The 27984-nt window shown below is 37.0% G+C and overlaps 5 protein-coding genes across 18 annotated transcripts in view; 2 read left to right on the plus strand and 3 right to left on the minus strand.

The window, feature by feature from the left end:
- Window positions 1–365: 365 nt before the first annotated feature.
- LOC133843431 (methyltransferase-like protein 22) lies at window positions 366–1612 on the plus strand. Its single transcript, XM_062276968.1, has one exon. It carries the CDS (start codon window positions 550–552, stop codon window positions 1381–1383), a length of 834 nt encoding a protein of 277 aa, XP_062132952.1. The 5' UTR covers window positions 366–549; the 3' UTR covers window positions 1384–1612.
- A 693-nt stretch (window positions 1613–2305) lies between these two features.
- Window positions 2306–4721, minus strand: LOC133840794 (all trans-polyprenyl-diphosphate synthase PDSS2-like). Its single transcript, XM_062272862.1, has 3 exons — window positions 4280–4721; window positions 4031–4220; window positions 2306–3267 (listed from the first exon to the last, which is right to left on the minus strand). Exons 1-3 carry the CDS (start codon window positions 4609–4611, stop codon window positions 2461–2463), a joined length of 1329 nt encoding a protein of 442 aa, XP_062128846.1. The 5' UTR covers window positions 4612–4721; the 3' UTR covers window positions 2306–2460.
- A 186-nt stretch (window positions 4722–4907) lies between these two features.
- On the minus strand, window positions 4908–6641 carry LOC133840795 (all trans-polyprenyl-diphosphate synthase PDSS2-like). Its single transcript, XM_062272864.1, has 3 exons — window positions 6309–6641; window positions 6060–6249; window positions 4908–5888 (listed from the first exon to the last, which is right to left on the minus strand). Exons 1-3 carry the CDS (start codon window positions 6635–6637, stop codon window positions 5082–5084), a joined length of 1326 nt encoding a protein of 441 aa, XP_062128848.1. The 5' UTR covers window positions 6638–6641; the 3' UTR covers window positions 4908–5081.
- Window positions 6642–7744: 1103 nt separating this feature from the next.
- On the plus strand, window positions 7745–15527 carry LOC133840792 (protein nervous wreck). Of its 14 annotated transcripts, XM_062272861.1 has the most exons (12): window positions 7847–7961; window positions 8305–8433; window positions 8540–8769; window positions 8835–9362; window positions 10233–11115; window positions 11179–11347; window positions 11417–11833; window positions 11911–11973; window positions 13366–13391; window positions 13459–13834; window positions 13919–14247; window positions 14343–15527. In XM_062272861.1, the coding sequence occupies exons 2-12, from the start codon at window positions 8413–8415 to the stop codon at window positions 14397–14399; spliced, it is 3099 nt and encodes a 1032-aa protein (XP_062128845.1). In that variant the 5' UTR covers window positions 7847–7961; window positions 8305–8412; the 3' UTR covers window positions 14400–15527. The 14 variants fall into 14 exon arrangements, with proteins under 14 accessions (XP_062128833.1, XP_062128835.1, XP_062128845.1 ...); XM_062272854.1 differs by having other exon boundaries at window positions 13459–15527; XM_062272849.1 differs by lacking the exon at window positions 7847–7961 and adding an exon at window positions 7745–7832 and having other exon boundaries at window positions 11179–11833; window positions 13459–15527.
- A 697-nt stretch (window positions 15528–16224) lies between these two features.
- The window catches only part of LOC133846408 (gamma-aminobutyric acid receptor subunit beta), a 44568-nt gene continuing 32808 nt past the window's right edge, over window positions 16225–27984 (minus strand). The window contains 3 exon segments of the mRNA XM_062281377.1: window positions 16225–21880; window positions 22730–23265; window positions 27109–27393. Of these exon segments, the coding sequence (XP_062137361.1) occupies window positions 21719–21880; window positions 22730–23265; window positions 27109–27393 (983 nt within the window). The 3' untranslated portion in view covers window positions 16225–21718.

Here is a 27984-nt window from a genome sequence, read left to right on the forward strand (position 1 = left end):
AAGAAACAAAACATTAGTTGTTAATTATTTAATTTGTGGCAACCAATAAATAAATGGAATACCGAGCTGTAAATTTTAATAGCTTCTCTTTGACAACTTTCGATGGTGTAGGATAGTTTATTGTACATACCACGTATTTTGGGTTTGAATATCTAAATTAAAAGAATAGTTCACAATTTTAAATCAATTTAAAAATTCAATTTAATTTATTTGTAATAAAATTATAATTTATGTTAATTTGTTTAAGCGATAGCTACATATTTTTAAATTTAAAATTGCATATTTTGAAATTCAGCCTGCGGTCACACTCAGCTGAATGTCATAGTGTTGTCAATGTTACTTCTACTATTGTTGTTAGCTGATTTTCAACAAGTTTAGCTTTTTTTTGGCTGGTTTCGAAAGCTCACTCAGCTACAAGTGTCTTTGCTTGTGCATTGTCAACACTAGCATTTAGTTGTCAATGTCGCAGCCTTTATATTCTCGATTTTGGCCAAATGCCAGCAGAATTGCCGAAATTATTAGTTAGATGTCTCTGTTCCGGCTGCATAGATGTATACCGTACGATCCGAAATCTATAGTGAGACCAACTATCAGCCCGTGGACAGTGGCGGTGGCAATCTAGTCTCCCAGTTCCGTTTTCTCTATCCCGACGAGGATTCCAAAAGCGATGTCACCGTTGTGGACAAGGATGGCGATCTAGACGTGCAGCGCGTTCGCCGTGGAATCATCCAACTCGAACATTCCGGAGCCACAGAAATCAAGCTGGTCGGACTCCAGGTTTGGCGTGGAGCTCTTCTCCTGGCGGATTATCTATTCGCAAAGCGGCAGGACTTTGACTCCAAGACCATTATGGAGCTGGGAGCTGGCGTTGGACTCACCAGCATTACGGCTGCCATTCATGGCCATGGTCAAGTCTATTGCACCGATGTGAATCTGGGCAAGATTCTGGAGTTAATCCAGAGCAATGTGCGGCGCAATGCAAAGTTGTTGCGAGGTCAAGTGTCTGTTTTGGAATATGACTTTATGGCGCTCCAATCTCAACTCAGCGAGCAGCTAATAGCGGCCATTGATGCCAGCGATGTTATAATGGCAGCTGATGTTGTTTACGATGACAGTTTGACCGATGCTTTTGTCCGGGTTATCGAGCACATCTTTGAACGTGGCAACAAGTCGGGAAAGCCAAAGACCATCTACATGGCGATGGAGAAGCGTTATGTGTTCACTCTGGAGGATTGTGATTCTGTGGCTCCAATGTACGAGCATTTCCTCAGGCAGACGGTAAGGAAACCTTGGATTATAGAGAACATACCACTGGACTTCCCACAGTACTTCGAGTACGAACGGTGTCCACAGCTCATTTTGATGCGCATCAGCAGCCGTTGAGTCAAAAGACAGACGAGAGTAGCTCCAGCAGCGAGATCTACTCGCAGATCAAGGGATAATAGATAAATCTAATTGTTATGTCGATCTCTTTTTGGCAAGTTATCGTATAACTGACTTATTCATTCACTAATTAACAAGATATATATTCATATAATTCTACCAACTGATGATTAAGTGACTTCATAATAACGTTGCATTAAAACTTAATTGCAAATAACAACACAACATATGATAATTTGTCAGAAAGCGCTCCATCGTTGTCTATGTATATCAAATTGATAAATAAAACAAGTAAGAAAGTTACAGTCTCGACTGTGAGGTACCCGCTACCCATTTTTAATAAAGGCAAAATATCGCGGTAATACTAAAAATATACTAAATGGTATGTTTGGTATATCGATATAGTACACCATTCAAAATATACCATAGACGGCACAATGTGCCAGATTGTCGGCCAAAGCAACTAAGACCCCTAGTAAGTAGGCGTTTTTGCCCATATAAAAGTATTTCTTTAATAACTTCGACAATTTTTATCTGATCGCAACCAAATTTTCAAGAATCATAACTAATATAGTAATTGTTGTATATACCAAAATTCTAGCTTTAAAATTACGCTTGTTATTCGCCTTTTTTTGGCAAAACTTTGAAATAAACTTGATCTGCGTGCAAACATAACAAATGCTGTCGAAAAAAAAAATGATAGCTCTATCTCTTATAGTCTCTGAGATCTAGGTGTTCATACGGACGGACGGACAGACACACAGACGGACATGGCTAGATCGTCTCGGTTGTTGACGCTAATCAAAAATATATGTACATATGTTACTTTATAGGGTCGGAGATGCCTCCATCTACCTGTTACATACACTTCCTGCCGGCACAAAGTTATAATACCCTTCTACCCTATGGGTAGCGGGTATAATGACTTTATTTTTATAAGTACTTGTATAACAAATTCATTTGTCCGCCCCGCTTAATGTTCTGCATTAGTCTAAATTGTGAACTGTATACGCTTTAAGCTAATGTCATTGTACTATAATTAAAACCTGAACCCATTGACGTCGTCTTCCACCCGCGTCACAAATCCTGCATCGCCAGTATGATGTTCTCCAGCGCCTGTCGTGCATCCGTCGCCGGGAAATGTTGCAGCACTGTGAGCGCCGCTGCCGTGTGCTTGCACTGCAGCTCCTTAGTCTTGGCTAACGCCGGGCCGGCTATAACGATCTTGTGTATCTTGTGATAGTCAATGTTCTCCACTGTCTGTTTGCCCTTCTCCAGCAGCGCATACATGCTTGGGTCGTGCTCCAAATGGAACAGCACTGGGGCACTCACTAAACTAAACTGTGCGTCCAGTGGTAAGGTGGGAGTTTGAAAGATCTCGGCATCCAAGCAGGCTTGCCAGGCGAGGGCGAGATGCTTGCCAAAGCGATAGGCATGACGTTGCATCTCTTCACTCTGTTGGGCCAACTTAAGGGATGCCTGACAGGATTTTCCCAGCAGACTGCCGGCATTCAGAATATTACGACACTCCCACTCCTGCTCAGGATTGCCCATCACCTGGCCAATGGGCATAGGAGCATGTACGTCATGTTCGTTGAAATCGACGCCAACGCCGAGCCAGGGACGCTGGAAGGTGCCCGGTTTGAAGGGCAGCGGATTATTCTGTTCGTCGCGTTCGCCAATGAATTCCGATTCGGAAAAGTCGCGCACAGCGGAGGAAATCAATTCCACAACTTCCTGATTGCGCAGATTGGCCAGCTTAGCACTGGAGTGTCCCAGCAGATAGTCACCTGTGAGCAGACCAATTTTGTTGCCAAAGGACATGTCGTCGAAGGTGGTGCCATCCTGTCCTGCCTGAGTGCCCGATTGCAAGTTGACGACGCTCTGAAGGGGAAGGGAAATTACATGAATTTTAATAATAACAAGTAAGAATGCTACAGTCGAGTGTACTCGACTGTGAGATACCCGCTACCCAATTTGATTAAAAGCAATATATTTTGCGGTATTATTCTCAAAATATACCGATTATACTGCAAATATACTAAAAAATACTAAGAATATACCAAATGGTATGTTTGGTATATCGATATAGTACACCATTGTACAATGTGCTAGATTGTCGCCCAAAGCAACTCAGACCCCTAGTAAGTAGGCGTTTTTGCCCATACAAAAGTATTTCTTTAATAACTTCCACAATTTTTATCTGATCGAAACCAAATTTTCAGGAATTATAACTACTTTAGTAATTATTGTATATACCAAAATTCGCAGCTTTAGCTTTAAAATTACGCTTGTTATTCGATATTTTTGATTTGCGGGGGCGGGAGTGGGCGTGGCAAGAATTTGAAACAAACTTGATCTGCGTGCAAACATAACAAATGCTGTCGAAAAAAAATTATAGCTCTATCTCTTATAGTCTCTGAGATCTAGGTGTTCATACGGACGGACGGACAGACGGACAGACACACAGACGGACAGACGGACATGGCTAGATCGTCTCGGCTGTTGACGCTGATCAAGAATATATATACTTTATAGGGTCGGAGATGCCTCCTTCTTCCTTTTACATACATTTCCTGTCGGCACAAAGTTATAATACCCTTCTACCCTATGGGTAGCGGGTATAAAAATGACGGTCCCAACTTACATTGTGCACCAAGCGGGAGATGCGAATCATTTCAGTGACCTCGGCCAGCGCTCTTTGCGAGTGAAGTACGCCAGCGCTCTTGTCCTGCTCCACATCCGGAATGTTGGCGGCATGTCCGCCAGCCTTGGACACGAGCAGCACAATCAGTCCCCAGGCTTGCATTGTGTTCTTGCCATTGTACAGCAGGTGCCTTGAAATTGTTTAGATTAGAGAATGAGAATGAAATGCACTACGATTTCACTGACTTACTTGGCAGTCTTCTTTAACGGATGCGCACTACCCACCAGCTTGCGCAAGTGCAGCGCCACATTGGCAATCTCATCGCTGAGTAACCAGCGTAAACTGAGGAACGAGGTGGGATATCCAACAATCCGCTCCGCCTCGCTAACCGCACGATTCCAGTCGTGTCTCGGTGGTGGCGTCGCTTGTTTACTTGTCACCGTTGACGTAGCCGTATAACGATGCTGCTGCTGCTGATGATGATGAGTGAAAGTTGCCACTGGTAATCGAGAATTGGACACGAGGCACTGCATCCTTTGACGCAGCACCTGTTGCATAATCAACGTGGTAGCTCGTTGCATCGTTGTAATCGGTAGTGTAAATAAACTTGAATCCCGTGCACAAATTCCACTTTCAATTACTTTTACTCAAGCTATTGGTATTTCGACACATAAATTCCACACTTTCTGCACTTGTTGCTTTTTGGCAAGTTATCGTATGACTGACTTATTCATTCTCTAATTAACAAGATATATATTCATATTATTCTACCAACTGATGATTAAGTGACTTCATAATAACGTTGCATTAAAACTTAATTGCAAATAACACCACAACATACGATAATTTGTCAAAAAGTGCTCCATCGTTGTCTATATTAAATTGATAAATAAAATGACTTTATTTTTTATAAGTACTTGTATAACAAATTCATTTGTCCGCCCCGCTTAATGTTCTGCATTAGTCTAAATTGTGAACTGTTTACGCTTTAAGCTAATGTCATTGTACTATAATTAAAACCTGAACCCATTGACGTCGTCTTCCACCCGCGTCACAAATCCTGCATCGCCAGTATGATGTTCTCCAGAGCTTGTCGTGCATCCGTCGCCGGGAAATGTTGCAGCACTGTGAGCGCCGCTGCCGTGTGCTTGCACTGCAGCTCCTTAGTCTTGGCTAACGCCGGGCCGGCTATGACGATCTTGTGTATCTTGTGATAGTCAATATTCTCCACTGTCTCCTTGCCCTTCTCCAACAGCGCATACATGCTTGGGTCGTGCTCCAAATGGAACAGCACTGGGGCACTCACTAAACTAAACTGTGCGTCCAGTGGTAAGGTGGGAGTTTGAAAGATCTCGGCATCCAGGCAGGCTTGCCAGGCGAGGGCGAGATGCTTGCCAAAGCGATAGGCATGACGTTGCATCTCTTCACTCTGTTGGGCCAACTTAAGGGATGCCTGACAGGATTTTCCCAGCAGACTGCCGGCATTCAGAATATTACGACACTCCCACTCCTGCTCAGGATTGCCCATCACCTGGCCAATGGGCATAGGAGTGAGTACGTCGTGTTCGTTGAAATCGACTCCAACGGCGAGCGAGGGACGCTGGAAGGTGCCCGGTTTGAAAGGCAGCGGATTATTCTGTTCGTCGCGTTCGCCAATGAATTCCGATTCGGAAAAGTCACGCACAGCGGAGGAAATTAATTCCACGACTTCTTGGTTACGCAGATTAGCCAACTCAGCACTGGAGTGTCCCAGCAGATAGTCGCCCGTGAGCAGACCAATTTTGTTGCCAAAGGACATGTCGTCGAAGGTGGTGCCATCCTGTCCCGCCTGGGTGCCCGATTGCAAGTTGACGACGCTCTGAAGAGGAGGGGAAATTTCATGAATTTTAATAGGTAAATAATGTTTTAAAGTTATTTGAATTGTATGCAAATCAACAGATTGCGCTTTGCATACAATCTCATGAAATTATCTTCTATGCAATAAAGATTACTATCTGTGGTATAAATTGAAGTGACGGGCTAAACTTACATTGTGCACCAGGTGGGAGATGCGAATCATTTCAGTGACCTCAGCCAGAGCTCTTTGCGAGTGAAGTACGCCAGCGCTCTTGTCCTGCTCCACATCCGGAATGTTGGCGGCATGTCCGCCAGCCTTGGACACGAGCAGCACAATCAGTCCCCAGGCCTGCATTGTGTTCTTGCCATTGTACAGCAGGTGCCTTGAAATGGTTTAGATTGGAGAATCAGAATGAAATGCACTACGATTTCATTGACTTACTTAGCAGTCTTCATTAACGGATGCGCACTGCCCACCAGCTTGCGCAAGTGCAGCGCCACATTGGCAATCTCATCGCTGAGCAACCAGCGCAGACTGAGAAACGAGGTGGGATATCCAACAATCCGCTCCGCCTCGCTAACCGCACGATTCCAGTCGTGTCTCGGTGGTGGCGTCGCTTGTTTACTTGTCACCGTTGACGTAGCCGTATAACGATGCTGCTGCTGATGATGATGAGTGAAAGTTGCCACTGGTAATCGAGAATTGGACACGAGGCACTGCATCCTTTGACGCAGCACCTGTTGCATAATCAACGTGGTAGCTCGTTGCATCGTTGTAATCGGTTGTGTAAATAAACTTGAATCCCGTGCACAAATTCCACTTTCAATTACTTTTACTCAAGCTATTGGTATTTCGACACATAAATTCCACACTTTCTGCACTTGTTGCTGTTGCTGCTGCTGCTCGCGTTGCTGCTCGGTGGCAAACTGACAAAAAGTGAAATCACAGTTTTGGACTCGGGCGTAACCTCTTCTTTGCTGCTGCTGCTGCCGCTGTTGTTGCTTCTTCGCTGGCGGCCCACTTTTACAATTGGCTATAGCGGCGCCACAACCGTTTTGTTTGTTTGCTCTTGACTTGAAAACAGGTTTTCGTTTGGCTACCAATGCCGCTGCTCCCGCGAGCATTTTTATTCCACTCACTGTTTTGTTTTTGTTTTTATGCTCTTCTTTTTCTAAAATCAGCTGTGCCTTTGCCGATATATCGATAGCAGCGATAGCAGGTGCGCGTTCCTCATCGATTATTAAATCGGGGAAATCTGGTATTGGTATGCAAACAGTATTTATTTATCGCATCCTGCTGTACGGTGCAGTATATTTCTGCATATTATAAAAGTTATTTGTATATTTAAACAATATTCATTCTTAATGTAAGCTAATCAATAACAATATTATTTGTTTCATAACGAGCACTATCCATTTTTGAAATACGTCTATTAAGTCTTCTTGTGGAAATTGCCCCACACCTAATTGTGTGTGACCAGCCCAGTATATTTAGAGTCTTCAAATAATCGTAATATACTTTTGCGCTTGGCCACTTATCTGTTGTTAAATTATCAATATTTATCAATTTTAAAAGTTTACTGATAGCGAGCATACTTATGTTTATCAGTATGCAAAAGCCCATTGTCGCCAAATTTTGATATTAGTTGCTTACTGCCAAGTGAATGCGTGTCATTCTCGGTAAAAGAAAAACAATGGAAACGTAAAACGTAGTGACAATTGTAAGAAAACACGTTATCAAAGGGTTTGACACAGAATAACAGTTGCATTTAAAACATTGAGTTTACAGCGCATGTGTCGGTAGTAAGAACGCTATGAATGAACATGTTTATGCTTTTAGCACACACCCTTGCTTTTAGCCCAACTCGGTTGCTCTCTCTTACTCTGTTTTTCGCTCTCTCGCGCAGCAGCTAACGGTGTATGTGTGGAAAAACTGCTACAACGGTATTCAAATCGAAATCGATAAGTACGCAAAGAACACAGCGCGCAGCGTGAAAACGTGAAAATTCCCTAATAAATTGATGAATAAAATAATTTTGCAAACAACTAATTGGTAGACAACTCGATGCCACAACAAAGCATGTCTAAAAAAAGTGTTAGCTCCCAAAATTTCTTGTTAACGTAGTGCCAGACATGCCAACAAAAAAAGAAAAACGAAAATCTTAAGGAGCTCTGTGTTCCAATAGAAATCGATACAAGCCAAGAGACACGGGGCGGGGGAGCCGTTCGGGGGCGGGCAGCTTCAGTGAAAGTTTTCCATCAATTTGCAACATTAATTTCGATTATGTAAAATTGCATTTGAGCTGATTGCAGTCGCGACTTTTCTTAAATTTAGCTCACGCATTTATTACATAAGCTTTTCTTTGGTAATCCATTAACAATACGCTTTTCTTTTCACCTCCTCCCACTCTCGCCCACTCTTCATTTGTCATTTGCAGCTGCTTGAGGTAATGTAAAGCCATTTTTGATTGGAGCTCGAGATCAAGAAACCGCTTCCGCTTGATAGAACTGTGCCCAATTGTTGTGCTAGTAGCCAAGCTATCAGAATGCAGCCGCCGCCGCGTAAGGTATAATTCGGAAAAATCCATCAGATAAGAATCACACATAAATCGATAATCCTTATCACACAACATAAAACACAACACACTCAATTGATTTCTTTGAATCATGCAGGGTAACTATGTGAAATTCCTCAAGAATTTGCACACGGAGCAGGTGGCCAAGTTGCAGCTAAAGAATCAGCATGAGTGCGATCTACTGGAGGATATACGGCAGTTCACCATTAAGCGATCGGCCATTGAGAAATCATATAGCGAAGGTCTGCTCAAGATCTCGTCGCAGTATCTTAACAAGAAAATCCCAAATATACCCGACATCAAAATGGATGGCATGGAGGAGCGTTGGTAAGGGCTCAAATTGTATTCCAATTTTGGGATTTATTAACCTTTCCAAACTCTATTCTTATTAGGAATATGTGGAGTGTTTGGCGCACAGTGCTGGAGGAGAATGAAAAGTTGGCTCGTGCTCGACTGGCTGCCATTGAGGTGTTCCAGCAACAGATTGCCGACGAGGCAAAAGTGCTTCGGGATTATAAGCTTGCCATTGCCAAACGTTCCCTTTCGGGCATTGTCAATGTGCAGAAGGAACTGCATTTGAGCGTTGGCGATGTGGACAAGACCAAAAAGTCCTATTTCGATGAGGAGCACTGTGCACACGATGTTCGCGACAAGGCCAAAGATATTGAGGAGAAGTTGAAGAAGAAGAAAGGATCGTTTTTCCAATCCATCACATCACTGCAAAAGAATAGCGCCAGAGTGACTTCCCGCAAGGAATTACTCGAGGAAAAGTCTTCGGGAGCACGCAATGATTACGTACTTAGTCTAGCTGCGGCCAATGCACATCAGAATCGCTACTTCACCGTCGATTTGCAGACAACGATGACAACCATGGAGAATTATGTATTCGAGCGAGTCGCCGAGTATCTTATGCTAATGGGGTGAGTTACACAAATGGGTAATTAATTAGCTAATACTTTTCTTAGGGTAACACAGAAGTAAAATATTTTCTTATGAATCACATAAAACTGTTTTATATCTGTTATTGTTCTCCAGAGATGTATATGTAAAAAGTAGTTTAATTCAGCATTGCTGCCCACTCAGTTCACTTGCGGGTACATCACTGTATCAAAGGTTTTCTCTTTTCAACTTAACACACTTACAGAGACGCCACTGTAAGAGAGTACTTCGTAATTCGTTTCTCTTTTTAACTAATTTGACTTTAAAAGACAGCTCTGTGTCTCTCATTTTTCATTTCACTTTTATTTAAAGTGATTTCAATATGCGTTTCTGCTTTTGAAATCTGTTAGTAATTATTTGTTTAATATTAACACTATTTACTTGATGAAAGCAACAAATTATGAACTCAAATTAAAAAAAAAAAACATTTGAATTAATGTTTTTTCTTGGCTTTGGAACCACTCTATATAAATATACATTGTACATTAAAAATGTTTTAAGAATTAGTACTTAAATGATTAGAAACGTTATCGCAAGATTTTTATTTTTATACCATTCCTTTATTTTATCCCATTCTTTAGCTTCTTAACCCACCCTTATATGAGACGTGTTCAATAAATTAATAAAATTAGGGTTTTGACTAAGTGTTAAAAGCATTCTTCATGGTTCTTTAGAGAACCTTATCGGATTGGCATCGATAAGATTGTTTATTTTCTCATATTTCAAGCTCTTGTTGTACAACAAAATCATGACTCTTCAAATATTAAGTTCCTAAGTATTACACACTGATTGGTATCCGGCAGTCGAATGCAATATTTATTAATAAACATGCTTATCAATTATTCTTGCAGACGCACAGAGCTGCTCACCTGCTCGGCCACGCAGAACAGCTTCGGCAAGATACGGGATCAAGCGCAGCAGTTGACGAGGGAGTACAATCTGCAATGCTGCTATCTGTTCTATCCGGTGCTCAAGCAGCACATTCAGTACGACTTTGAGGCATGCGATAATGATCCGGTGCGTAAGGTGACCGCAGAACACGACTCTGCAGCCGAGACGTTGACCAAGGAGGCAAAGAACTTGGCTGGACGTGTGGTCAAGGAGAATGCTTCGATACGGGAGTATGCCAAGAAGTTGGCATTGTGTCAATCACTGAGGGATGCTGGTCAACGCACAGATCCCAACGATCCAAATGGCCCTGATCTAGATACCAAAATCGATGAGTTCCGTGACCAAATCCGTCGCTCCGAGACGGAAAAAGCCAAGGCCGAGGCGTGTCTGCAGTGTCTGCGTGATGGCGGCATCAATGTCGATGAATGGGTGCAGGAGGCAGAGATTATGGGTGTGCAGGAATTGACACGCTCCGCCAGCTCGATTTCCATGCGCACCGATGCTTCCGGACAGGGTGAAAATCCCAGCTCAGATTCGTTCTACGACAGTGACAAAGAGGAGGCAGCTGGTGGTGCAGCTGCTGCTGCTGCTAAACCCAAACAGGAGACACAACTGTCACGGGATCGCACCTTCAGTGACAGCGATGAGGAGCCAGAGGAACGCGAACGTGCTCAGCCATCGACTGCGGCACCTGTGCCAATGATGGCGGCCAGCGGAGGCGGCGGTGGATGGGATGATCCAACTGAGGTCAATTGGGATGCCGAGGAGGAGGATAAGGATGATCCCATTGTGCCAGAGCCCAAGGAGGCCATCTTCAAGTGCACAGCTCTCTACAGCTATACGGTGAGTAAAGAGTTTTAAAGAGTTGTATTTAGATGCTAATCTGATTCCTTTTATGCTTTGTAGGCACAAAATCCGGATGAGTTGACCATCGTTGAGAATGAACAGCTTGAGGTGGTGGGCGAGGGCGATGGAGACGGTTGGCTGCGTGCCCGCAACTATCGGGGCGAGGAGGGTTATGTGCCACACAATTATCTGGACATTGAGCAGGATGCGGCCGGTGGCGCCTTTAATGGTAGTTCAGGCAATCAATTGCGCTCACAAATCTCATTCTCATCTGTCGATTACACCGTTGACAATGAAGATCAAACGGTGGACTCTATGCAATCACCCGACCAGGTCTCTGTCATAATGGCGCCACAGAAGCGCGTCAAATCCGATGTGGAATGGTGCATTGCGCTCTACGATTACGATGCAACCGCCGAGGATGAGCTGACCTTCGAGGAGGGTGACAAGATCAAGATCATTACAAAGACAGCGCACGGTGTCGACGATGGATGGTGGGAGGGTGAACTGGATGGTAAATTTGGCAATTTCCCATCGCTGGTCGTTGAGGAGTGCGATGAGATGGGCGAGCTGCTCAGCGATGGTGGCGACGAGTCTCCGCCACCGATGGCACCACCCAACTTTGCCTTGCCCCCGGCGCCCGCACTGCCGCCAGAGTACGCACAGGAGCTGTCTGACATAACGGAGGATATGTTTGCCTCACAGGATACAGCTGGTGAGTACTTAAAATTTAAATGTGGAATTATTCATTGTAAACTGACTTGTCATCTACTTGTTCTCATTGCGCTTCAGATGAGGATAGGGACAGCGGTTATATACCAAATGGCGCTGCGGCTCCTAGCATGCCTCCGCCAGGTAAATAAGATGCATATACAAGTTTACACCTTTCCTCTCTCTCGATCAATCTCTCTATTGTCTTATTTATATCACTACCAATACTCAACTCTCTTATATTTACACTCAATATCGATTCCTCTAGTACTATATCATTTTTATTTCACTAAACACAAAACAAAAACCAAAAAAAAAAAAAGTATTGTTATACCTGCTTCTATATTCTCTAGAGGTACCTAAACTTATTCTTCAAGTGCAGCTCGTCTAACTACTAACCACTACCAAATACTCGTAACCACCACCAAAAAAAACCACTATCATCACTGTAACTATTCTCCACCACTCTCCGTACTCTCCGTTAATGTGCTATCCAAAACTAAAAACAAAAACCAAAAAAAAAAAACTTTAATGTTTTATCAAAACTATGTCTATGAAAATGTGTTGAGAGAAGTGTAAAAGGAAAGAACTTAACTACAATTCTTTACAGTGTTCTTTAGGCTTATCAACGTGTGTCCTCTATGTGTGTGTTGGTGTTACCTGCTATGCCACTGTCTACGATTCCATTCTCAAGTTTCGATTGAGTTTCGAATTCTTTATTGTTTCTTTTGTAAAATACAATATATATAAATACTACTACATATATGTATATGATTCTTTTTGATATCGTATCGTTGCAAACAGCATTCTAATTGATTCTATAAGCCACAGTTTGTTTTCCAACTACTTACTATACTTTTTGACTCAGTGTATTTTATGGCCAAAAATTTGATGTACTTTTAAATGTTTCTCGTCTCAACTGTTGCCTGTTTTCTATCTCTATCCCTTTCTCGATTAAACAACTATATAATCACTGTAATATTTGGGTATTTTGTGAAGGTTTCAAAAATATATTAAAAATCCCAGTCTCCATTTAAAAAGTAAAATCAATTCTATCTATCCTAATTCAAGAACTTTTATGATATACTACTCTAAGCATGAAGACTTGAAGTACTTCTAGTCAGAGTCAGAAAAATCCTAAGTATAAAACAGTAATCAAAAAATACATTTTAATATTCTTCCCACATTATCCTTGTCAAAAAATAAATCAAGCCTTAATAAATTGCATGCGCATGAGGCCCAATCAATCCACCTAAACGCTGAATAAAATTGTGCAAATATCATTTCGATTTGATGTATGTATAATGTATTTATTTTTTGAATCCTATTTTACCCTTTATACGTGTATTCAGCCCTAGAGCATATTCCTTTAGTTCAAGATCTTGTATATCACTTTAGATTGAGCCTTTAACGTTCTACACACTTGACTAAGGATTTTTCTTTGAATAAATATGTATTTAAATAATTATAAATTCGAGTAACGACAAAGAGACTAAGTGAAATATTTTTCTTTGCTTTTATTTAATGCAAACTCAGTTCTTATACAAGAGCCTGGCATGGAGGTAACATAAATTAAGAAAGCAAAATTCTTTGAGAATGTAATTAATAAGAAATTTTATGTATTTGCAGGACGATTTAAGTGACGATGGGAAATCACCGCCAAGCATGCCGCCCCCACAATTAGCCAAGGGTCCGGAGGGAGGTGCGGCCAATGGCGGCGCCACCGCGAATACTTTGAACTTAGGTATGGCACAAATAATTGTTACCGCTGCAACCCCAATGGTTGAAGACGGTGCCGATAAATCTTTCCCACCAGTAGGAGAGAGTGATCAGTCAAAGTCCCCTGCGGCTAGCGATAAGCAGCAGCAACAACCCAAAGAGCAGCCCGTGGTCGTGGATAAAAAGCCCGATATTGTGCCGAAGCCAACGGCAAAAGTGTTGCAACAAAAGCCACAGCAGCAGCAGCAACAATCTCAACCAGCGACAACGACAACCGTAAAAGAAGGTAAAGTTGCTGTCGATGGTGGCGGTCAAGTGGGGCCAGCTGTAACCATAACACTGACAGAGTATCATGTATCCTGTAACGCAGAGGATCAACCGTCTAGCCAGGATGCCACTGACTCGGCCTCCGATGATGTGCCCGTCCTTCCCGAAGCCGAGGATCCCTTCACTGAGAAATCGAATTCTGGCGCTTCGGCATCCGAAGGCGGCAGCAATGCCTTTGAAGCCAACTTTGAGGCCAATTTCGATGCTAATTTCGATGATGCATTTGCCGGAGGCGGTGGCGGAGGTGGAGGCGAGAAGTCTCACGACTTGGATATGAATTGCGAGGCAGCTGCCGAAGATGTCATTGAGGCACCCAAGCAGGTGGTCGGTGGAAGAGCAAGCATACCGGAGGAATTGGACTCCAATCAATTGGCTCGTTTGGAGAATCTAAAAGAATCGAACGCCTAAAGAATGTCAATGTCTTAGTCTCCAGCTTGTCGACTTTAATGTTGTTCGTTATCTATTAGGCACTCAAGCAAGAGCACGATACCTTCTATATAGACTATACTCACGGTCAGTTATAGAACAACCACCACCAGCAGCAACACCACTGAACAAACCGCTCTGTTTGCATTTACGAATGTCTCTACACAGAAATCTAACCGAGAGAAAGATAGAGAGAGACGCTTTGTCTTCTAATCCAATACACAAAACAATTATATGCAATAATCAATGAAGTAACAAAACATAATACAACGACTCCATAGTGTACACAGCTCAATGATCGACAACCACCATATACATCTAGATATACTTACATATATCATACATAAATACTTCATATATCACTGTTTATATATGTATATTAGTTTGTAATATGTTAAACTCTCTGAAATGCAAATGATAAGTATAACAGGCGTGTTCCGAATCCCACAATAGCAACAAATTCAACACATTATATAGAGGAGTATACTCGCTGGATCGCGATATCTTTTGATATATAGCTCAAACTTGAACGTTTCGCGAAGAATACTTAATCCGTTTCTTTGTAGAATTGTTGAGAAAGTGAAATTCGGAATGCGTCTTTATATATAGGTATATTGAAATATGTATATTATAATCGTTTTTTGGATAGGCAACTGTCGCAATCGTTGTACTTGTAGTTCTCTCTCAGTCCCCGAAAAGGATGTTCGAATATCATCAGTTAATAATCGAGCAATAATAAGTATAAATATATATGTGTGTGTATATATCTAAGTCAACTATATGATAACATATATGTATTAGCGAAAGACTATATATTTTAAATTGTTTCAACGCTTAATTAACAATAGCAATATCAGCCAAAAACAACAAGTATGTACTTCAACTAGCTCAGAGATATTTATTATGGTTTGCTGAACACACGGATATCAGAATATATTTTAATGTTAGCACATCTATGTAACTTACATATATAAGGAATTGTGACCCATCATAGGAAATTTCACTTTATTATTTCCCGAATATATAAGCACTATAGCATTGTTGTATGTTGTTATTTAAAGTTGATTCTAATTAGTTAAATTATTTGCGTCTTTCGGAGCGAACAAGTTTAGTCAAATTATCTCGGTTTATACCTGAAATGCCTAATCAAATTTTGCAAATCGAATAACTAAAAGAAAAAAAAACCAAATACTCAAAGCTTAGATCACAAGATGAAACTGATTATAGTATGAGCAAAAACTCTCTTAAAGTTAATTTACTGAAATAAATAAATAAAATATATATATCTATATATTAACAAATTAATTAATTCAAATATACCGCAACGTATTGAGTTGTATGTTATTTTCATGAGAGATCATACAACTTCAATTTAATGAACAAATAAATAAATTAACACATTACTTGCAGAAAATAAAGTGTGTTTTTATTATCTATATGTAGATCATTTCCCCCATTAAAAGATTTTCAGATTTTAATTTTTTTACATATCTTTATTCGTATTCGCTTCATTTGCAATATTATTATAATTATCTTCTTGGTTTGGATGTTTCCCATTGTCTTTATTTGACGCATTTAATTTAGCATTCAACTTAATGTTATAGGTTCTATTTGGTTTTCATTTTTGTTTTGATTTTCATCGTTCTGTAACATTTATTGCGTGTTTAGTTTTTGTTTTGTTATATGTGTATTTATTTTTATACGCTATAGATATTTCTTTATATTTTTGTCTTTTACTTCTTCTTCGTCTTCGTCTTCTCTTCTGTTTTTCCTTATCCCATTTTTTTTATTTATTTTTTATATATATATAACGAAATTAACACAGTCAAAATTTGTGATCAGTGATCAATCATTACATACGCATTACGCTTTAAATTATTTATTCTTTTTTTGGTTTTTTGGTTTTTGTTTTTAGCTTATTTATTTTTTGTTTTCTTTCTTCGGTTTTATTTCCTTCTTTTTTTTTAAACAGTTGCATAATGCCTGCTTATATACTATTTCGGGGTATTATACTGGGTTGGTTATTTTGAGCAACGAAAATAATTGGTGCAGTAAGTATACATAAAAATCAAAAGTAATGCCTGATATAGAGATAGAGTATGAAATAGAGAGAGGGAGAGATTAAGGAGAAGTGAGATTGAACAAATTGTAATTGACGAGAGGCCAACTTGGGAATCAATAATTAAAATACAAATTATGATAAGAATTGACTGCTTCGTGGGAGTTTGTTGTTCTTGTTCTTGTTGTTGTTGTTGTTGGCTGCTGACAAGGTGAATAATCATAACAAATATTCATTTATTGCAATTAGGAACTTTTATTTAATGGACGGATAAACAAAAAATTATAGATACCATATTTATAGCACTTTAGCAACTGTCATCATGGTATAAAAAATCAGTTAAACTTCAAGTGAATCAATCGCAGAAAATTAAGTGAGTTATATAAGTCTGCAGCAGTCCGAAATAGTTTTGAGTTGTGCTGAGATAATTGAGAATGATTGTGAGTGTTTAGAAATAGTATTGCTAAATGCTTGAGCAACAAATCAAATGGATAATTTATATAGTATTTGAGTATTTGATTCAATTTGAATTTGGGATCTTCTTTTGCCATCTAGCTGTTAAATAAAAAATTGTAAAAAACAATTTCGAATACAAAAAACTACAATAAGGTGTACAACCATAAGTATGTTTAAATGTGTGTGTGTGTATGTGTGTGTGTGTGTGTAGTTTATGTTGCAAGTTAATTTGTGCAATTTTCCAATGTTTTGCATTTATTTGTTGTTGTTTTTATTGGATGGGGAATACCAAATATCAATAATTATATTTGTTTCATAAACATTTCATTACATTATTTTTTGGGTTGCATTAAAAAATGTTTTTTTTTGGTGCATTTTTATGAAATATATGTATGCTTGTGTGTGTGTCTGTTTTTGTGTGTGTGTGTGTTTGGGAAGTGTTTTATAATTATACTTATTTGCATTTGCATTTGTGATTTCTGTTTTCTGTTTTCTGTTTTTTTCTGTTTTCAACTCCAACTAAATATATTTAACTTATGTTTGTAACTGGTTTTCTTTTATTTTAGTTGTTTTTGCTTATCTAAATACTTTAGAATTTCATTTTGAGACCATCATACATACATATATATAATACATACATTATTATACATAATCTATACGCACACAATGTAATTATTACATCATGTACATACATGCAACATCATGTTTTATATACGAGTATGTATATGTAACTCTATATATGTATACATATTTAATTTCTCATATTTTCATCATCATCATCATCATAATTATATAAAACGTTGGTGTTGGTGCCCTCGTCTAAGCGAAACGGCACCAAAAATGCTTCAAACATTTCATTGTGTTGTTCTTGTTTTTTTTTTGTTGTTCTTTTGTATATAAGTAATTTAATTTAAGGGCTTGTGTCATTATTTGTCCTAAATGCTTTGCCGCTTATTTCTTTGGTTTTTTTTTGTAGTTTTTAGTATTAATTTTATGTTTCTCGTTTTCTTCGAGTTTTCATTTATTTTCTATTCACTTTGTTTTTATACTTAAGTACAACTAAATTGTAACAAATTATATAATTAACTAGGTGTAGAGTAAAAAAGAATATGAAAAAGTAAATACAATTACATAACTTAATTAGTTGTCATTGTTCTTTTGTTTATTTAAAAATGCTCAGCTATTTGTTAACAACTAAAATGTTTTTGTTTAATTTTGTTTTCTTTGGAAATACGCTCCGAAACCGTTGAGCAGCTATTTGTTGTTGTTCTTGTTGTTTGTTGTTGTTGTTGTTTTTGTTGTTGTTCGCTTTTGCATAGAACTTAATTATAGATAAACCTATGCATTATACATATTTACTCTTTCAAATTCACTTATTTCTCTGTGTTCAATTTATAAACATTTTGATTTAACTATTTTGTTATGACTTCATAATCATTCTCTTTTTTTTATTTTTTTGTTGCATACGAGTATAATTGAATTTCGACATCTGTATAGCTACAAAATATATGTGTATATATATACGCATATATATACTTGAATTTTGTCTTTATCACCGATTTCACTTGATGTCGAGTTGCGTTTACTGCCTGATTTCTGATTCTGATGCTAGCTATTTATTGAAAAAAATTGTGTTCCTAAGAATAATCTTCTTCTGCTTCTTCTTCTACAGTTTATTCCTCGTTTGTTGTTGTTGTTTTTGTTTTTGTTGGTAGATGTAAATCAATTGCAGTTGCTTTATTTCAAATCCATGTATGTAAGTACTTGGCTCCAACTGATCCTTTCGACTCTCCTTCTATGTTTTTCTTTTGTAGCATATAAAAATGTAAGTATGTGAGTGTGTCTGTGTGTGTGTTTGTGTGTGTGTGTGTGTCTAGAAAGTTAATAAAGTAATTTTCGCTCAGATGCTATATTTTTTTGTTTTTGGGTTGGATTATAGGTGTGGTTAAGTGTGTGTGTGTAGATCAATCAATTGTGTGCAAAACCATCGATAATACTAGCCTGAATGTCAATCTCGATTATATATCTACAAATATGCGATATATATATCTATATCTTCACGATAGTAGTAACGATCGAATTGCCCTAGCATGATGTTATAGGTAGTACGAGTATTTTTAAGGGTAACTGTGCATTGTTGACTGTGTAGAATTTGCTATTTGTCTTCGATATTCTCATCTCCAAAACATTTAGACAATATATACTATATATGTATATATATATTGAGCCTAGAATTTAATTTTCATATTCACTTCCACTTCATTCGATTTATTCTCTTATTCTTTACTTGGGATTACTGTGTATATAAAATAATTTATTTTTTGGTTTTTTTTCGTTTTTGTTTTTGGTTGGTTTACATATAAAAAACTCGTGCTACATATAGGTGCTTAAGTATGTTATGTTATTGTAAAGTACATCCATAACATACATACATATGAAATATATATATATATGTATATTGTATCGTATATATATATATATCTATGTGTATTATGTGTGTTTATGATGCTGCTTCTATATTAGGTGTGTATTTCTCTGTGTGTATGTTTCTGTGTGTCTCTTGTATTATCCATATCCATAAATTATTAGATGCTACTCATTTGTGTGGTGTATACCTCAGCTTTAGCTAACTGTACAAAAAAACTTTAGCCTTAGATTCACATCTCGTCTTAGCTATTAAATTAAAATTTATTGATAATATTCTCTTTTATGATCTCGATAAATGTTTATCTCTTTGCTTAGTTTTGTGCCAGGTTTTTTCTTTCTTCTTTCTTTAATTTATTGAACTCACTTGCCTTTGCTTTTTTTTTAACTAAATATTTTCAGTGACTTATTGAGGAACTTCACCAAAACTTTAAATATGTTTACGGTGTGACTGTGTGTGTGTCTGTGTGTTAGTGTATTAGTGTGTGTGTGTCTACTAAGCTAAATTGAATGGTGCATTTGTCTATACTGCTATATTAATCGCTTTATTGACTGTTTGAACGTTTTTCTTCTTCTTCTTCTTGTTGTTGTTTTTGTTGTCTGAGTTACTTTAACTAGATGTAATTATATTAATTAGCTAATATTAATTAATTCTTAATTTCCTTGCGAAGTTTTGCTCCTACTTTGCTGTGTTTTTTTTCAGAATGTTTTTCTTTTTTAGTTTTTAATACAATATATACAACTGTTTCAAATTAATTTGCTATCAACTATCCTGTCTTTGTTAAACAACTATTTGTGATCCTTATAGGCTAGGTTCTTAGGCAGTTTCATTCAAATTTGTGTACATAAGTATCTAAACCTATTTATTTTCGATTTATATGTCATTTATTGATTTCACTTTGCTTTCAAAGTGTCATTTTATTTTGCTTTGTTTTTTAAATAATTGTTTTGTTTTTATTTTTTATGGTGCCGCAAAGTTTTCTTGAAGATGGATTTTTCTGTGCAATTAAAATGTTATTTTTTTTTGTTATTGGTATTCTTATTTTTGCAATATTTTTTTCGTAGAATTTTCTATAAAAATTGGTGAAACTAAAGCCGTTTGTTTAAAAACCAAATTTTCTTTATCGTTATCATCTCTTATTTGTTATCAACTATTTGCTTTTTTTGTTTATGCCCGATGCCTTTTGTTATCAAAAGGTGCCATTGAAAGTAATATTGTACATTAGATCTTTTCCTTTATGTTGTATTTATTTTTAATGTGCAAATTATTAAAAATTTAAAATTTTTATGGTCGAGTAATTTTAGGTTTTTTTTCATTTCATTTTTGTTTTTCGTTTTCGTTTTCATTTTTAAAATTAATTAAATGATTTCATTAATTTGTTTAAGTTTGATTTGCATTTTGAAAATTTATCGATTTAAATTCCTAAAAAATTTGGCCATTTTTCTTGGAAGCGCTAAAAAGTGGTCAGTTTTGAGAAATAAAACAAAAACATATTGGGTCTTTTTTGTTGTTGTTGTTAAAGATAGAATTACAATTAACAGTGCGTGCAGCTTAAAAGGAGTTTCATGAACCACAACAAATAAAACTAAGGCTATGATTTAAATGTAAATTAAAACTAAGTTTTTTGCCTAAACTAAGGAAGACTCTTCAAGTGTCTGCTTAAGGGAAGTAATTGGCAAAGGAAATCATTTCAAAAACGGGACAAACTGAAGAATGCCAAAGTCGAGAGCGATCGACTTGATAATTCCCCTATAGCCAAATACAGATATAATTTCAGTAGTATTATTTGATATTAGACAGACGCTCGGACAAATATAATTATATCATATGCTTTGGTGTAGCTACAGGGTCTTTATTTTTGATTAACTCAAATGGTTGAAAAGTTTACTTCTGGTTCATTTATATTCACTTATGTAAATTGCATCGGGTGTATTAAAGTTTTGAATTATGTGAGTCTGAAATAAATTTGTTTTTGACTGTGCTATTATTTGCTTTTGCATTTGTAATTATCTATGTTGAGACTTTTTTACGAGATATTCTTTTCGTTCTTTTTTTTTGGTTATATTTAATTTGCTTTGTTTTTTTTTTTTTACTTTCTCTACTATTTGCTATATTTGCTGCTTTTGATTATTCATCGTGTTGTTGTTGTTGTTATTTTCTTCTTACGTCTAGATTTATCTGCTTTGGTTTCTCTCACGTAATTCTATTTAACAATATCCTTTGCTCTCCGTCTCCATAATATGTGTGTCCTTTTCTTGTAGTATTTAACAATAATATGTTGCTTTTGCATTTCTTTTGTTTATATCGCTAGTTAAAATTAATTTAGGTTAATGTTTTTTTGTGTATTTTTTTTTTGGATTTTTTTTTTTTTTTTTTGTTTTTTGTTATTTTTCAGCGCGCTGCATAGTTTGACTCTCACGTGCGCTGTTCACTTGTCGTCTCCTGCATCTGTCCTTCAATCTGCGCATCCTGGGCGTTTATTCCTCCCCAAGCAAGACGAGATCGTCGGCAACGACGTCACTCACATGAAGGTAGATGATCCAGTACATGAGATTGAAGCATACGAAGCAAACAGGAAACACAATACGCGAGTATTTGTCGATATCCGAGGGCGTAATGCCAAGGAGTTTGTTAATATCCTGCGGGGGGAAACAATATATTTAGTATATATTCGATGAGCCATGCACAGTGCAAGCTCGAAGTGGTTAAACATTCTTTTTTTTTTTTAGTATTTTTTATATTAATATTACAAGCACTCTTTCATATATTCAGTATGAAAATATACTGAATATTTTTATATTAATATTACAAACATTCTTTTATATATTCAGTATGAAAATATACTGAATATTATTTATACTAATAAGCAAATATTCTGTATAAAAATAGACTGAATATTGATATACTAATATTATAAGCATTCTTTCAAATGTTCAGTATGAAATTTTTTATAAATTATACTGAATATTTTGAAAACTAATATTACAAGCTCTCTTTCTAATACTCAGTATAAAAATATACTAAATATACTGAAATATATACTAATATTATTAGCATTCTTTCAAATATTAAGTATGAAAATATTACATAAAATATACTGAATATTTTGAAAATTAATATTACAAGCACTCTTTCAAATATTCAGTCTAAAAATATACTAAATACACTAAAATGTATACTAATATTATTAGCACTCTTTCAAATATTCATTATGAAAATATACAAATATACTGAATATTTTCATAATAATTTTAAAAGCGCTTTTTTAAATAGTCAGTATGAAAATATACTATAAAAATATACTGAAATTTTCATAATAATTGTATTAGCACTTTTTGAAATCACTTTATAGAGCTTGCACTGCGTTAAAAATTTCAATTCTTTGTCGAATTCGATTCAATTGTTTGATTTCGTAAATGATTTAGAGACTCTCGTATTTTGTTTTGGTTTTTGGATTGTGCCGCATCATGTACGATCTTTACCTTTACCTTTTTTACTTTGCCCGGATGGAGTAAATGTGCGGGCACCGCTGCCTCTGGATCACCGCCGGCATCTGGTGGACCACCACCACCGCCCCCAGCACCACCGCCAGGACCAGCGCCGCCGGGCGCCGGGCCAGGTCCATGCGACTGAGGTCCGCCACGACCGCCATTCACCGTGTTCTCCAACGTGCCGCCCTTGGAGTGTGCCTTGGGGTCATGGACCTTGAATCTCACCTCCTGGAACAAGGGTCCCACTATCGAGCAACCGCGCGTACCAACGTTTTGTTGGATATTTGAAAAGCCGATTGGGCGGTTACTCACTGTTTGCTTGGGCGCATGCGGATGACCATGGCTGTGGGCATGGTGACCATGCCCATGTCCATGCTCCGGGCCGGGTCCGCCTCCGACATTCGGATTCGGATTGGCCTGCTGCTGCACACCATCGAGCTGTTGCTTTTTTTGTTCAGCTATCTTTTGGATCGCCATAAATCTTTGTTTTCGCATTTGAATTCGTTTTGCCATATAGCCGACGGTGGCGTATTCTATGATTGCGATATGATTTGAATATAGTTTCGAATTGTTGTTGTCAGTTTTAAGTATTGAGAGATAGTTTGATTTTTTTTTGATTGATTGATTGATTGATTGGTTGTAATGCGATTGATTGGATTGATTTTGATATTGAGATGGGGGCAAACGGACGGTGGCGGTTCGGAGGGGTTGATGGCGGATGCACAAAATTTTGAATCAAGTCGCGTTCCATATGAGTTTTAATGATGGTTTTGTTGATAGTTGATTTTTGGTTGTAGTTGTAGTTGTTGTTGGTTGTAGTTGTTGTAGTTGTTGTTGTTGTAGTTGTTGTTGTTGTCAATAGTTGGATTGTTGCACAGTTTGTAATTTTGAAGTTCGGTTTGGAACAGTATAGGGAAAATGGAGCGTTTTTTGGAATATATTAATTTTTTTTTTGGCATTTTATTTATTTTTTTTTCGATATACATAGATGTACATAAATGTATGTACATATACGCATATTTAAGAATATATATTATTTAAATAAATTTGAATAAAATAATAAATATTGTGATTTATGAATTTTTTTGTAGATATGTTAAGGGATTGTAAATAAAATGGGGTCTTTGGAGCAGCCTTAGAAGTTAGGAAGCAAGTTAAAATAAAGCAGTCGAGAGTGCTCAACCAGCAGATACCCTGTACCGAGATCAGGGGTTAGCTAAGTGCAATATATTACTATACAAATTGTTGAGAGAATAGTTGGCAAATATAGTTGAAAAGCAAATTTATGGATTAATAAATTCTTTGTACTAAGTTGAATTTATATAGTATTTTTTAAAAGACTTTAAATAGCAAATATTATATATTTCTTATGGACTGTCTTTACTCGATTTGGGTACAGGGTATAAATAGTTAGCTTGAAGCAATTTCGCCCCAGTGTAATTGATGGTTTTACAAATAAAAATGTTAAAGAAATTATTCTTTTCGTTAGCCAGGCAAAGGAAAAAAGTGAAAAGCGAGTGGTGTTGTTGTGTATAGTAGGTGTGTGGTGAAGGGTGTACTCGCATGAAGTACGCTGTACGGTGTACACTGTACAGTGTTCGGGTGTTCGGTGTTGAGACAGGTAAGTACAGACAGAGCGAGAGAGAGATAGAGATTCAGAATAATTAAAGTGTAGCGACTAAATGACTGTGAGTGTTAATGTATGTGTGTGGGTGTAAGTGTTAGTGTAAGTATAAGTATAAGTATATGTGTGTGTGTGTGTATTAGTGTCTGTATCTGTGTGCTTGTCAGTAACTGTCTGTCTGCTTCTCATGTTTTGTTGCTGTTTTTGTTGTTTGCTTTGGTTTAGTTTTGTATTTTTTGTTGTTTGAGAAATGAGTGAAAAAAATTCATTTGTAAGCCAAATGGTTTATGTACAAATTTATATCTGCAGTTGAGACCATCATTCAAGGAAAATGTTTATGTGCGTGCCGTAAATGCAAATTCATTGAACAGTCGCCCGTGTAGAGGACACACACATTTCCGTGTTACACATTACGTATACGCAATATTTTGTTTGGGGAGTACGTACCAATGCGAAGTAGTCCTAACATGCATCGGATAAACAAAAGGGATCCAACAATACTATACGAGTATGTTTATACTATGTATTTTTATGTCTCTAAACTTAGCTATAGTTATATACTTTTGGGGCGTGCTGTATTCATACGAGTAGAGTATATTTTTATTTGTATGTTTGATATTGTTGGGGACGGGTTGAAGAAATGAGACGCTCGTCGAACTGGTTAGCCAACAATGAGGGGTGAGTATTAACGTTGAACGAGTAACTAACGAGTTGAACTACTTACCCCATCATAAGAACGTCTTTGCTGTAAATGCAGAGAATAGAACAGAAAACAAAAAACAGAAACGAAATAGACAGAGACCATCTATCATATCTTACCTAAAAACCTCAAGTTCTATCGTATACATTATATTTATGTTGCCATTCACATTTGCGATTACCATGTCTGGGTGTGTAAGACTTAGACTTGACAATCCAAATGTGTTATCTTGTATTATGATTTTGGTTTGGCAACATTTCTTGAGGCTTTCGACTGATATATATGTTGATCTATCCGGATGCTATCAAGAGCACATCTTACTTGGACTTTTTATTTACAGTGTTCTGGTGTTCTTTCTCTTTTTTTATCTTTTTTTGTTTGTTCTTTTATTCAATTCAATCGCGACTCAAGCCAGGTGTGACGCAAGGCATGCTGGTTCATTTTCAATTTGTTGTCTTTTTCTTTTCATTTGCATTTGGATTTGCATTTTTTTTGCGCTCGGTATCAGCTCGTACCCTGGGCTGGAGATTAATGTTTGATTGTGTTTTTTTCGTTTTTGATTTGGGTTTTTTTTTTTGGATTTTAATTAAATTAAATTTAGCAGTTCGTAGTATTTTTTTTTTGCGTTATTTTGTAGTGGAAGCTGGGCGTATATTAATATCTGGGTACCATTACAGGTTGAAGTGTGTTCGCTCATGTGCATTTTGTATGCAGTTCTCATGATTTTTGTTTTGTTTTTTTTTTTTGCTTTTTTGCGGTATTGTTTGCTGGGTGCGCTGGAACACTAAGTCAACCTGAGGCGGCTACAACAATATACTATATAGAGTACAGTTAAGTGGAAGCTAAGAGGCTAAAATAATTTCATGGCATGCTTCGATTTTGTTGTTGGAGGCTCTCTAAAAGCATATTTCTGGTGTATGTTTGTGTGTTGCTAACACTGAGTCTAAAATATGTGAGCGTATGTGTATGTGTGTGTGTGTGTGGGAAATAGTGTGTAGGTGTGAGTGATGTGTTTGTGGAAATATTGTGGCCTTTACTTGGGCAACGCATATCTATGAATTTGCATACATTTTCCTTAGATGATAGTTGCATTGTTTCTTTGTATAGAAGAAATTAACAATAACATACAAATACGAAAAAAGAGATTTCATTTTTTTCATCTTGTTGACCTGAGTACAGTTTTAGTTGTAGGTTTTGTGTGAGTTGTTGCTTAAGATGTTAGGATTTTAAGAGAGAAAGTTTAAAAGTTAGAGCATTGATTCGACTTGAAATTGAAATGGTTCTTCTTGGATTTGAAATATATTTGATATTGGTTTTTCGTATACTTAGGTTCAATCAAATGTATTTCAAACTCTTCTTAATTATGAACGAGCCTTTTCTTTTTTTTTTTTTTTTTTTTTTTTGTTTTGGTAAAGTGCGCACATAATCTGATCATAAACAATTATCAGTACTCTACTTCCAGGATAATGTGAATTTGTAGAAATTTGAATACGAATTAATCGAATTTCGTTTGCCAATCGCAAAAGTATAAAAAGATTTTTGAATTTTGAAATTTGGATCGAGAGCATTTGGTTTACTTTTTTGATACTTAGTAAGTATTGTTTAGAGAGGGTGATTTGATTGTAAGTATCTGTGATGTTTTGTGATGCTGCTGCAAAACGCGAAGCTGAAGAACAGTGTAAAAGTGTTTTTAAGTAAGTTTGAAGATAAAGTGAAGGAAACCAAATGCAAAATTTTCTGTTATCGTTTTTTTTTTTGCATTGGCTGTGGCCTGAAACAGTTTCAGTTGTTTTTTCTTTCGGCCAACTTGAAATGAAATTATAAAAATGAATTAAATCATAGAATTGTAATAATAATTGAGTGTGTGTTCTTGTGTATGTGAAAGAGATAGTTAGATAGATAGATAGAGAGATAGAGAGTATGATAGTAAGTTGTATATGCCCGTGTGGTGCTTTTTGTGGAATTGAATGGAAATTGTATTTTGGCTACTTTGAATTGGTTTTTGGTTTTGTATTGTTTGTTTGTTAAATGTTTTCGCTAGATTTTGTTTACCCAGTAGACTGGCAAAGACCATAACGAAGCATGTTCCCAGATAGACGTCAATCGACTTGACGTAAGAAATCTTTGGCAGCGCTGCATTTGTTGACGACATCAAAGTGGTCATTGTCAACACGGTTGTCACACCGAGCGCCACACGCGCCGGCGTTGCATTGCGATTGAGCCAAAATGATACCCATGATATAATAACGATCAGTCCAGAGGGTATGTAGATTTGTATAAGATAATAGCCCATCGAACGCACGAATTGAATTTCGCAGGCTAAACGTGAATAGTTGCCTGTTGATTGTTATTGATTTCAGTTCAACATGTTTTTTTTTTTTGGTTTTTGATCATGATTGTCGTCGTTTTTTGATTTGGTTTTTTGATTATTTTGATGGTACAGTTTTCAAGTAAATACGTATAAATATATAAATATTTGTTCATTCATGAAACGAGATTGGGAGAGAAAGAGAAAAAGAGAGTAGAGAGTAATATATTATTAGTAAATGCTTTCGCATATCATTTCATTTTATGAAGTATATTAGAAATAAAAAAAAATAGTTATTATTAACAATTATTAGTATGTTTTCTTCACTCAACTAAAAAGTAGTAAATATTCAAATAAAGTTTCCAATCAACACAGAGCAAAAGGGCTAAAACAAATAAATGAAATGAAAACTTTTAACTAATTTAAGCATTTTTCATAAGTATGAGCGCATTATTAACGAAGATAACGAGGTATTCTTCAATGGCTGGCAACAATTGGGTCGCTGGCTCATTTTCGAAATATATATATTGTAAATCGACGGGTATCGATGGTAATAATCGAAATCAAAACAAGTTAACTATATAATAGAAATGTGTGTGTGTGTATGCAATAGGTATAAA

The sequence above is a fragment of the Drosophila sulfurigaster genome, chromosome 3, assembly GCF_023558435.1.
Source record: "Drosophila sulfurigaster albostrigata strain 15112-1811.04 chromosome 3, ASM2355843v2, whole genome shotgun sequence".
NCBI classification, from domain to species: domain Eukaryota; kingdom Metazoa; phylum Arthropoda; class Insecta; order Diptera; family Drosophilidae; genus Drosophila; species Drosophila sulfurigaster.